The 12,668-nt window shown below is 47.0% G+C and overlaps 1 protein-coding gene across 1 annotated transcript; it reads left to right on the top strand.

The window, feature by feature from the left end:
* The first annotated feature begins 1,569 nt into the window (after positions 1-1,569).
* C5AR1 (complement C5a receptor 1) lies at positions 1,570-10,112 on the top strand. Its single transcript, XM_014795275.2, has 2 exons — positions 1,570-1,741; positions 7,946-10,112. The coding sequence occupies exons 1-2, from the start codon at positions 1,739-1,741 to the stop codon at positions 8,999-9,001; spliced, it is 1,059 nt and encodes a 352-aa protein (XP_014650761.2). The 5' UTR covers positions 1,570-1,738; the 3' UTR covers positions 9,002-10,112.
* Positions 10,113-12,668: the final 2,556 nt, after the last annotated feature.

Below are 12,668 nucleotides of genomic sequence, written 5' to 3'. Positions count from 1 at the left end.
CACCGAAATTAAAAGTTGCCAAAATAAAAAATATTCTGAGAAGGGGTTCATAACTTCACCAAGGGTCCAGCGCATAGAAAATGTCGAGAATCCACGATTTAAGGCAATGCGCAACTTGGGTCCAAAATCCTGAAACATCAAGAGCGTGTGGCCTGGCCGCCTGAGTCTCCCCGGGGCTCAAGCGCCCCCTTGAGGTCCGAGTCGGAATAACAACACCGCATTCCTACCAGCCCCAAACCCCCGCCAACGCACTTGCAAAAATCCTTGCTGAGCCATGCAGACCACACGCATGGCTTCATTTAGTGGAACTAAATCTTGCTGCACGTCGTGCACCCGCATGTCCATTCCCAAGCAAACGCCACGTTTGTGAAAGTCTGGGCGAAGACACTCCAAACCGCTGAGAGGAGTTTCAGAAGGGCGGCGGTCACGGGATTTTTCAGTGGGTTTTTTTTTTTTTTTTTTTTGGTGGGAGGAGTGCGTTTCTGGATTGTTTACATGTTTGCAATGTGCGTGGGTTACTTTTGCAACGAAAAGAAAGCTAGATCCTTACAAACTGAAGGTTGCTGTAGAAAAATACTATTTGCGGAGGGAAGAGGTGGATGATGTATTGCAGAGTTGCAGAAAAGGCTGGGGAAAATGAGCCTGTTTCGTGCTCTTTGTGATAACCATGCCCATTGTGGAAGGTGGAAAAATGGTTCCCAGTGAGGTCCACATCCCAGTTTCTGGAACCTGCTGCGTGACCTTAAAGAGCAAAAGAGACTTTGCAGATACGTTAAGGATCTTGAAATGAGACTATCCTGGATTATCCAGGGAGACCGTAAATGTAATCGCGAGGGTCCTTATATAAGGGAGACAGAGGGAGATTTGAGACACACAGTGGGAGAGAAGATGCGACCGCAGAGGCCGAGGCTGGAGTGATGTCCACAGGCGAAGGAACGCTGGCAGCTGGCAGAAGCTGGAATAGCCAGGCGGAGATTCTTCTCTAGAACCTACAGAGGGCGTGTGGCCCTGCAGACCCCTTGATTTCGGACTTCTGGGCTCCAGAACTGCGAGAGGATAAATCCCCGTTGTTTTAAGCCCCCCCGGTTTGTGGCAATTTGTTACAGCAGCCATAGGAAACTAACATAAGACCCTTCCTCACGCGGGGCTCCAGCCTGTGTCCACGAGAACTCAAAACGAGGCTGGAAAGGATGGTTGTGGCTCGAGGGACGCCAACGTTACAACCCTAGGGAGGAAGATTTAATAGTCCCCAAGTGCTGGGCCACCCCCGCAGAACTGCTTAGCCTCTCTGGGCCTCCAAGAAACCTGGATTGAGGCTCACAATCCCTGCTGCCCGGGACCCCAGGAGAGTTTAAGCCAGTTAGAACCCTGAGCTGCCCGGGGCCCTAGAAGGAAAGAGAGAGATGGTCTCAAATGGGGAAACTAAGGTCCAGAGAGAGGCCAAGCCTACACCGGGGTGGGGGTCTCTTTCATCTGGCTTCCTCTCTCCTCGGACAGGAACTTCCTCAGTTCTCTGAGCCCTGACCTCCCTCCTCTGACTGGTGTTTAGAGCTCCGCGGGTGTGTGCCCATAAAGGAGTCCCAGATAGGGTGTCCAGTGTGCAGACCAATGAGAACCCCAGAGGCGACAGATGGGTCATTTCCTCCCTGGTTATCTGCACCCTCCCTTGGGGCCTTAAAAACCACAGCCCTCAGGCAGAAGGGATCTCAGATCAACGGGGAACCCAGGAGACCTGAATATGGTGAGTCTAGAAGGGGACCCTTGTACCGTGCTCTCTCCTCTCGGGGCCCCTGTCTCTCTCTCCAGCTCTCCCCTTCTCGCCGTCTCTCCCATTCCTTCCTGCTTCTCCCTATCCTCATTCCCCCCTGTCTGCCCTCACTCTCATCTCAGACTCTCCCACTCCCGGGCTGGGATCCAGAAGTCCCCCAGGGCAGGAAACCCTTGCTGTTGCCTCTGATAAGATGACACCCTTCCTCAAGGGGAGTCGTCCAGGAAAGGCCTTCCAGGCAGCGGAAATGGCAGGACTGAAGGTTGGGAGGCTGGAAAGGGCCAGTCTGGAAGAATGGTGAAGTCACATGGACTTTCAGATGCTCTGAATGGTAGAGATGGGGAAATGGAGCCACGGGTAGGCACGGAGTTGGCCAGGGTCCTTCAGTGGTTGGTGGCAGAACCAGGCTGTCTCCCAAAGAGGGAGACTGTCTCCAGGCTAAATGAGGGGCCCCCTTGCACACCTGCGCCCTGAGGTCCGTGTCTCAGTGACGCAGGGCTGTGATTTAACACCTGCGTGTAGAGGATCTTGTCTTGCTTCATCGGGGTGAAAGGGGAAGTGGAGAACGTGTTGGCTGGACCAGGGAGGGAGTTGGCTCATTCTCCTCATCCCACTTTCGAGACCCGACCTGGGCTTTCAGAAGAGGGCCCATGATTAGCTTCAACTTCTTCCATCTATAAAATAGTCCCACATACCAAAGGGGTAGTCAGTGGAAAGCCACTCTCCCTGCTCCCCCCTGACGCCCCCCCAGAGCCTCAGACTCCTTGTCACTGCCCCAGAGGCAACTGTGGGTACCAGTTTGTGGTGTATCCTTCCAGAAATGATTACAGGTGCTCCAGGGAATGAAGTAAGGACCAATTTGACACGGGGGGTCAAATTGAAATGTGGTTCAAATTCCGCCTCTCCTGTGTGATAGCTGAGGAGACCTGCCTTTGCTGGGTGTCCTTCCCCCTATCTTTTTTTTTTTTTTGTGAGGAAGATCAGCCCTGAGCTAACATCCGTGCTAATCCTCCTCTTTGCTGAGGAAGACCGGCTCTGAGCTAACATCTATTGCCAATCCTCCCCCCCCCTCCCCACAGCCCCAGTAGGTAGTTGTATGTCATAGCTGCACATCCTTCTAGTTGCTGTATGTGGGATGCGGCCTCAGCATGGCCAGAGAAGCAGTGCGTCGGTGCGCGCCCGGAATCCGAACCCGAGTGCCAGTAGCGGAGCGCACGCACTTAACCGCTAAGCCACGGGGCTGGCCCCCTTCCCCTTATCTTTATGATGCGGCTAAAAGTCCTGCAGAATTAGAGCCTACATCACAGGATCATTGAGGGAATTAAATGAAATAATGCATGGAAAGATCTTACAACAGTGCCTGGCATACAGTTGGCGCTCAATGCATGTGACATGTTTATCCTTTCTCCACCCCTTTCTCTGCAAATAGAAGTATGTTTTACATATTGTTTTACATCTTGCTTTTCTTCATGAATCATGTATATTATTAACCAGCATTTATTGAGTGCCTACTGCATGTGCTATGCAGTTTACATTTAATAATTTCATCTTAACCTGTGAGGAAGGTACTATTATCATCCCCATGTATTTCAAGGGAGTTGTCTCTTTCTTTTTATCAGCTGTATAATATTCCAAACGGGCGCTTCCATCCCCTATCAATGGAGATTTCGGTTGTTTACAATATTTTGTCTTTCACACCAAAACTATATCTTTGGACCCATGTTTGGGTTTCCAAAATTGCAAATGCTGAATCTAAGGCAGAGGTGATTTTTATTTTAACAGATATCGCCGAAAGCTGTACCAACTTATATTTCCCATCTACAGTGCATGAGAGTGTCTGTTTGTCTACACCATCATTGCACAGTTATATCAAAGTTTTTTATTTTTGCCAATCTGAGAGGCAGTTCATTGCATCCTCAAAGGATCTGGAGGCTTGTCTTTTTCACATAGTTTTAAAAACGTGTGTGTTTATGTTTCTTAATGCATAGGGATTGGAATCACAAAGGTCGTGCAAATTCAGGAAGATAAATCTGAGTTGAAATGTCCGCCCCCACCCTTCTATCCCGTTTCTCAGAGGTCATGGCCTATAATAGTTTCATGTGGTTCTGTGGGTGGATTGTTTAAAGACTTCGTGTCCCTGCAGGAAGAGGGAGGGGGATGTTTGGGGGAAAAAAGAGGACTTTGCCTTCCGTGTGTTTACTGGCTCTGGCAGCATCCCTAAGTGGGTCTGTTGTTTTCACTGTGATGGGGGGACGGTTGCTAGGACTTTCTTGCCTGGAAGGATGGGGAAACTGAAGCCCAGAGAGGAAGGGAAGGGGCTGGGGCAGAGTTTACCACGTACCAGCCGCATGACTGTGGCCCAGTCATGCCTCTTCTCTGAGCTCTCAAATCTTAACATTTTTCTTCCTCCTCTTGGCCATCACCGCCACCCATCCCCATCTTCACTGGCCTGGGTCCTCGCCCCAGCCTCCTCTCTGGTCCTTCTGCCTCTAATCTCACCTCCTCACAGCGCCCAGAGGGATCTTTCTAAACTGAAACTCTAATCTGGTCCCTCTGCAGCTCAAAAACCATCCACGGCTCCCCATTACCCCAGGAGTGGCATCTGTGGATCTTCCAACCTAGTCTTGGCCACTTGCCAGCCATGGTGACCTTCTTTCATTTTCTGGATGAGCATACTCCCTCCCTCTTACCTTTTGGCCTTTTGCCTTGAACGCATGCCCCTCACTTCCACCGTACTTTAGGCCTGGAAGCCACTCAGAGAGGGCTCTGGAGTTCGACTCTCAGAAGTTCTCTCCTATCTCTGCCGCTTGCTGACTTCGAGGACTTGGAAAGGTCTCTTAAGCTCTCTGTGGCCTCGGTTTTCTTCTCTCTAAAATGGGTGTTGCAATGGCAACATTGTTCTGTGGATTAAATGAGATCCTATAGGAAAAGGGCTTAGAACAGAGCCTGGCGATTATGGTGCTATTCTCGTAAGTCTCGTGTCTTCTTCACCCCGTTCTCCTCTAATTCCTTCGTGTCTCCTCTCTGCCACCACCCTAGTGCAAGCCCATTGTCATGGGTGGCTATGGAAATGCAATTAAAATGACATAAAATGAAAAGTTTAGTCCCTCAGATGCATCTACCACATTGCACGCACTCAACAGCTGCACAGGTGGCTACCACCTTGGACAGTGCCAGTCTAGAACATTTCCATCAGCGCAGAAAGTTCTATTGGACGGCACTGCAGTTTGAGTTCCCGGGACCCCTCTCCTGCTCCCACACCAGGCTGGACCCTCTCTTAAACCCTCTCGGTCCTCATCATCGCTGATGAATTTCTCTCTCCCTGCAGACCATAAACTCTCTGAGGGCAGAGGCCGGATATGTCAACACCCAATCCTCTAGCCAGTTAATATTTGTGTCAGGAAGAAGTATTCTTAGAATCGTGGCTAGTCTCCCAGAATTGTTGAACCACGGATTCTTTTATATATGCTATATAATATCCATTTTTGGGGAATGGGCAGTGTACTCACTTGGATGGGTCTACACACAGGAAAAACAAAAACCTGTATGTTGAAGAGCTTCCTTCCTATGCCTGCCCTCCAACCCACTACTTCCCCTCTCCAGGGGCAACCACTGTTATGAGTTTCCTCTGCCAGCTTCTGGAGAGAGTTTGTGCATACGCCAGCACACATGTGCATGCACACACGGAGAGAGAGATCGAATGATAGAGATAGACAAGAGATAGAGGGGAGGGAGGGAGGGAGAGAAGGAAAGACGGAGAGAGAGACAGAGAGACACACAGAGACAGAGACAGAGAGAGAGAGGTTCCTCTTTTGTAGGTAGTGTGATTGACACACTGTCCGTTCCTCGCTTTTTCTATTTCACTCCAGATCTTGGAGCTCCTTCCACATCAGCACATAATCTTCCTCATCCTTGTTGATAGTTGCATAGTATTCTGTGCCTGGATGTGCCATCCTCATTTTTGCCAGTCCCCTCTTGCTGGACACCAGTTATTGCCAATCTTTGTAGGGTGCTGCGAAGGCAAAACTTTGCAAGTCATTTGCATCTGGAAGATCCTGGAAACATAGACTGTTAGAATCAGCGTCTTTTTTCTGTGCTCATGAGGTCAGCGAGAGGAAAGGGTCAAGTGAGCTCATGCCAGGAGGGGAAATCTGTCTGCTGATGAGAGGATTAATGATGAGCATGAGAGTGGTGGGGGGAGGCTCCCCTTTTTGGGGCTGTGAGTCATTCTGCAGCCAAGGATGGTTGAGAGCTTGTGAAACCAGCAGAGGCAAAGTTAGCTTCATGGATCACCTTCGAGGAGGACATTCAAAATATTTAACAACTTGCTTAGGGGCAGAGCCCCCCTGAGTGGGGTCTGGGGCCTCCTGCCATGCCTGCATTAACCCTTAAGTGACCAGAGCATGAGGACCTGGGCGGAGGGGGGTTCCCAGAGCAGAAAATGGGAAGCCAGGGTCCTGGGGGTGGGGGAGTGGGGCCTTTCATCTCTTCTCTCCTCCCTCCAGCAAGGTAAACATCCATTTTTTATTCCTATTTCTTATTCTTTGTCTTGCTGCCCCCAAAGATTTTCTCTCTCCTCTGGTACTGATGTTTGGAATGGTGATAGCTAAAATGGATGGACTGCTAGGAGTTAACTAGGAAAGAAACAAAGGCACAGAGTGGTAATGGAATTTGGAGAAGGCCACACAGGCTTCACCTAGGACAGTTGGGATCTGGACCCAGTGCCACGCTGAGGCATCCTGGAACCCAGTGCCAAAGGACACACGTGCACCCTTATCTACACTTAGCAAAATATCCTCCCATAGTTTGAACCAAGTAGAAAAACTAAATAAAGCTCTACCAAAAAAAATCCCCCAAAAACAAAACCAAAAAACCCCCAAGATCCCAAAAGCATGACTCTACATAAAGCCCCATACTGCCTGATATGTTTGCAGGCCATTGTCACCCTGCAAAGATGCGCCCAGCTGGGAACACAAACTGTGGGTTCATCGGAAAGTTCCCCTTGTACAATAATGCAGGGTCATAAAATAAACAAACAATGAGAGCAGCCTGTCTTTATTTAAAATTTGGAATTTTTTTCCATCAAGGATTTTTTTGGGGGTGGGCATTAGTTTTGAGTCTTTAAAATATTATTGAGATATTATTGAGATATTATTCTTTTTTTTTTTTTTTTGAGGAAGATCAGCCCTGAGCTAACATCCGTGCTAATCCTCCTCTTTTTGCTGAGGAAGACCGGCTCTGAGCTAACATCTATTGCCAATCCTCCTCCTTTTTTTTTTTTGCCCCATAGCCCCAGTGGATAGTTGTGTGTCATAGTTGCACATCCTTCTAGTTGCTGTACGTGGGATGTGGCCCCAGCATGGCCGGACAAGCGGTGCGTCGGTGCGCGCCCGGGATCCGAACCCGGGCTGCCAGTAGCGGAGCGCGCGCACTTAACCGCTAAGCCATGGGGCTGGCCCCCATCTTTTTTTTTTTCTTTTTTTGCTGTGGGGGTATTTTTTTCCCAGTAATTTTATTGAGATGATAACGGTTTATAATGTTGTGTAATTTCGGGTGTACATTATTATTTGTTAACTCCTAGATAGACTTCATCGTGCTCACCCCTTATTAGTATGTAATAAGATATTATTCATCTTGACGACTGAGTTTTTTGCTGTCCCCTCTCCCCCAACTTGAATGTTGTGCCTGAGTATACCAGACACTGTCAAACCACGGCCCTCTCTGGGTAGCCACTCCCAGACAGAGCACAGAGCTGCCTCAGTGGGTGGGAGGCAGGAAAAGGGGGCCATGTTGGTGGTGGTGGGGTAACCATCCAGTAATATCGTCTCAGTTTGTTGGTGACATTAAAAATATCCAACAAGCAGTGAGTCACGGGCACTGACCCATCAGAATGGATGTGTGACCACAGTGTTGCAGGAAGGCTAGGTGTTAACCATTTGGTTGCTAGACTGTAGAAGTCCAGGGACTTCAGGGGGAGGTGGCAGGGTGGCAGGGAGGCCAATCGACATGGAAGCGTTTTCAATATTTTGACAAATGGTAGGGCACCCCAGCTGGCTCTCAGCCCTCAGTGTTCCCCATATCCTGGGAGAAACCTGAGGCTCAGAGGAGTGGAGGGATGGGCCTCCCTGGTACCCGTCTGCAGACTCATTCTCTTCCCGCCTCTCTGATTCCACCCAGGACCCCATGAATAACAGCACCCCTGACTACTCCCATTATGACGGCGTGAGCAATGAGCCCGGGACACCTGTGGACAACCCTTCCGGCACCCCCACTCTGAGTGTTCCAGATATCATTGCCCTGGTCATCTTTGCGGCTGTCTTCGTGGTGGGAGTGCCGGGCAATGCCCTGGTGGTCTGGGTGACAGGGTCCGAGGCCAGGCGAACCGTCAACGCCATCTGGTTTCTCAACCTGGCCGTGGCTGACCTCCTCTCCTGCCTGGCGCTGCCCATCTTGTTTGCGTCCATCGTCCTGCACGGCGACTGGCCCTTCGGCTCGGCTGCCTGCTGCGTCCTGCCCTCTCTGATCCTGCTCAACATGTACGCCAGCATCCTGCTCCTGGCCACCATCAGCGCCGACCGCTTTGTGCTGGTGGTGAATCCCGTCTGGTGCCAGAACTACCGGGGGGCCGGCTTGGCCTGGACCGCCTGTGCTGGAGCCTGGGGCTTGGCTCTGCTGCTCACCACGCCCTCTTTCCGGTACCGCTCCTTGCATGAGGAGCACTTTCCTTACAAGTTGAGGTGTGGTGTGGACTACGGCAAAGACGGCTACGGGAAAGAGAGGGCCGTGGCCATCGTCCGGCTGGTCGTGGGCTTCCTGGGTCCGCTGGTCACCCTTGCCGTCTGTTACACCTTCCTCCTGATCCGAGCCTGGAGCCGCAGTGCCACACGCTCCACCAAGACCCTCAAGGTGGTGGTGGCAGTGGTGACCAGTTTCTTTATCTTCTGGCTGCCCTACCAGGTGACGGGGATGATGCTAGCCTTCCTCCACAGCAGCCACCACGGCTTCAGTCTCGCGACCAGTATCGACGCCCTGTGCGTCTCCTTGGCTTACGTCAACTGTTGCATTAATCCCATCATCTATGTGGTCGCTGCCCAGGGGTTCCAGTCCAGGTTCCTCAAGACCCTCCCCTCCGTTCTCCGGAAAGTGTTGACCGAGGAGACTGTGAGCAGGGAGTCGAGGTCCTACACGCTCTCCACGATGGACACTCCATCCCAGAAGATCCAGGCCGCGTAAGGGGAGCCCTCCCAGGCCACCATCTGCCCCGGGACCCTCACCTGCCTTCCCGTCTATTCTCTCTGTTGATTTTAACTCAGCCCTTGGTGAGGTGGTGGTGTTTTCATGAACTCTTCTCCATTTCTTTCATCTTTCCTGGACTTGTCCTTCCCCTTCTAGACGAACTCTTCTCATCCGTCCTCATTTCCCAGGTTAACACTTCCTTCTAGGGACCCCCGACCTTTCTTTCCATCCATGGACTTTGAAAAACCACCAGGAACCAGTCTGCAGCCCCTCATCCAGCAATATGTTTGTGTGTGCAGAGAGTGTGAATAGAATATATTAGATACATAGACTCCAGATGCGTAGAAACATTCTAACCTTGTTCAAAAAATAGCTGTGTGTTTATTTTCTGGAGAGTTGGGGAAAAAAAGTAACCGGCTTCTCAAAACTTATTCTTGTTTAGGACAAAGCAGAAGGACATGGGCCTATCTAAGCTTTTATAAGTGAGTTGATTTGAACAAAAACAGTAAGTTAAAATGATAATTGGGTTTTGAAAAAGATATTAAGTAAAAACATGTCATGTGGTTATGGCGAAAAGCCTGAGGAAGGCATGCTGAAGACAGAGGTTCGGAAACGTTTGGTTGGGCACCTCCAAGCACCAGGGTCACAGGAGAATTTGACTTTTTACTTTGTAAACTGGTGTTTTGTTTGAATCTTTTGAAAAAAATTAAACTTTTTCTTTTGGGATCATTGTAGACTCACATGCAATTGTAAATAATAATACAGAGGCATCCTGTGTACCCTCGACCTGCTTCCCTCCGTAGGAACATCTTGCAAAAAGACATTGTAACATCACAGCCAGGATGTTGACACTGAGATTGTCGAGGTACAGGACACTTTCTTCACCTCCGGGACCCCTTGCCCTTTTCTAGACACCTCCACTTCCCTCCACCCTCCCCAGCCTTGTCCCCAGCCCCTGGCAATGACGAATCTGCTGTCCATCTCTAGAGTTTTGTCCTTTCAAGAACGCTATATCAATGGAATCATACAGCATGTAACCTTTTGAATTGTAAAAAAAACTTGTGTGTATCACTTGAATAATGAAAATAAAAAATAATCAATGTTGAAATGTTGTGTTATTTATTTATTTATTTATTTACTTTTGTTGTTCCATATCAATTTTAGGATTCTTTGTTTTACTTCCGTGAAGAACGTCATTGGGATTCTGATTGGGGTTGCATTGATTCTGTAGATTGCTTTAGGTAGTATGGACATTTTAACTATGTTTATTCTTCCAATCCATGTGCATGGAATATCTTTCCATTTCTTTATGTCATCTTCGATTTCTTTCAATAATGTCTTATAATTTTTGGTGTATAGGTCTTTCACCTCCTTGGTTAAATCTATTCCTAGATGTTTTATTCTTTTTGTTGTGATTGTAAATGGGATTGTACTCTTGAGTTCTCTTTCTGCTAGTTTGTTATTCGTGTACAGAAATGTGACTGGTTTTTAAGTTGATTTTGTACCCTGCAACTTTGCTGTAGTTGTTGATTATTTCTAATAGTTTTCTGGTGGATTCTTTAGGGTTTTCCATATATGGGATCATGTCGTCCACAAACAGCGAGTTTCACTTCTTCCTTTCCAATTTGGATACCTTTTATTCCTTTTTCTTGCCTAATTGCTCTGGCCCAAACCTCCAGTACTATGTTGAATAAGAGTGGTGAGAGTGGGCACCCTTGTCTTGTTCCTGTTCTTGGAGGGATGGCTTTCAGTTTTTCACCGTTGAGTATGATGTTGGCTGTAGGTTTGTCGTATATGGGCTGTAATATGTTGAGGTACTTTCCTTCTCTACCCATTTTATTTTTATTATAAATGGATGTTGGATCTTGTCAAATGCTTTCTCTGCATCTATTGAGATGATCATATGGTTTTTATTCCTCGTCCTGTTAATGTGGTGGATCACATTGATTGATTTGCAGATGTTGAACCATCCCTGTGTCCCTGGTATAAATCCCACTTGATCATGGTGTATGATCCTTTTAATGTATTGCTGTATTCAGTTTGCCAATATTTTGTTGAGGATTTTTGCATCTATCTTCATCAGCGACATTGGCCTGTAATTTTCCTTCTTTGTGTTGTCCTTGCTTGGATTTGGTATCAGGATAATGTTGGCCTCATAGAATGAGTAAGGAAGTGTTTTGTCTTTTTCAGTTTTTGGGAATAGTTTGAGAAATATAGGTATTAAATCTTCTTTGAATGTTTGGTAGAATTCTCCAGAGAAGCCATTTGGTCCTGGACTTTTATTTTTTGGGAGGTTTTTGATTACTGTTTCAATCTCTTTACTTGTGATTGATCTGTTCAGGTTCTCTATTTCTTCTTGATTCAGTTTTGGGAGGTTGTATGAGTCTAAGAATTTACCCATTTCTTTTAGATTATCCAATTTTTTGGCATACAGTTTTTCACAGTATTCTCTTGTAAAAATGTTGTGTTATTTATAATTGACCTTAAAACATTTCTGCTTAGTGTTTGTGTGTGTGTGTGTGGATTGGCTAGAAATATTGTATAGATCAGCGCTGTCCAGCAGAAATGTGATGTGAGCCATGTTAAGTAGTTTTAAATTTTCTAGTAGCCACATTAAGAAATCAAAAAGAAACAGGTGAAATAACAGTAATATATTTAATAATGTAACATAATTATATGCTATATTAACAACAGTGATATGAATAATATATTAATTGTATTGCATAAGTATTTTATATTATACGAATATCAATATATTATATAATAATTATATTTATAATTATATAATACAGAGAATATATAACACCTTAATACGATATTATTTTATAGAATATATGTGTTTTCATATATTATAGTAATATTAATAGTATTAATAGAATATATATTATATTGCTAGATATAATAATATTTACTGTATAAAATAATAATATGGTCAGTAATATATTTTGCTTAACTCCATATATCAAAAGTATTTTTATTCCAACATGTAATCAATATGAAAAATTATTAATGAGATCTTTGACATGGTTTTTTTTTTTTTTTGGTACTAAGTCTTCAAAATCCTGTGTGTATGTTACACTTACAGCACATCTCAATTCAGACTGGCCAATTTCAAGGGCTCAGGAGCCACGCAGGGCTGGTGCTGTCAGGTATCGACTCTCCCTCTCTCTTTGCAAGAGCAGGCTGAGTCCAGGGAACAGCCTTCCTCGCGGGGCACTGGGAAACTGAATCCTGCTACTACAGTATTGTCGTGTCTACCTTGGCTACAACTTTTATTTAAAGAGGGGCTGGCCTGGTGGTGAAGTGGTTGGGTTCTCGTGCTCTGCTTTGGTGGCCCGGGGTTCACAGGTTCAGACCCCGGGCACAGACCTACACACTGCTCATCAAGCCGTGCTGTGGCAGCGTCCCGCGTTCAAAATAGAGGAAGATGGGCACAGATGTTAGTTCAGGGCCAATCTTCCTCACCAAAAAAAAATATATAATAATAATAATAAATTAAAAAAATCAATCAATAAAAACTAAAGATGCTGTCTGAGCACTAGAAGGACAGGTGCTCTGCTGGGCTTCCAGAAGGAGCTGTGTGTGGGTTTTTTTGTGTGTGTGTGAGGAAGATCAGCCCTGAGCTAACATCCACGCCAATCCTCCTCTTTTTGCCGAGGAAGAC

Source organism: Ceratotherium simum, chromosome 33 (assembly GCF_057802395.1).
Source record: "Ceratotherium simum simum isolate JZ-2026a chromosome 33, ASM5780239v1, whole genome shotgun sequence".
Lineage (NCBI taxonomy): Eukaryota > Metazoa > Chordata > Mammalia > Perissodactyla > Rhinocerotidae > Ceratotherium > Ceratotherium simum.
The sequence above is the reverse complement of the archived record's forward strand: the minus strand, read 5'-3'. Positions and strand labels throughout refer to the sequence as shown.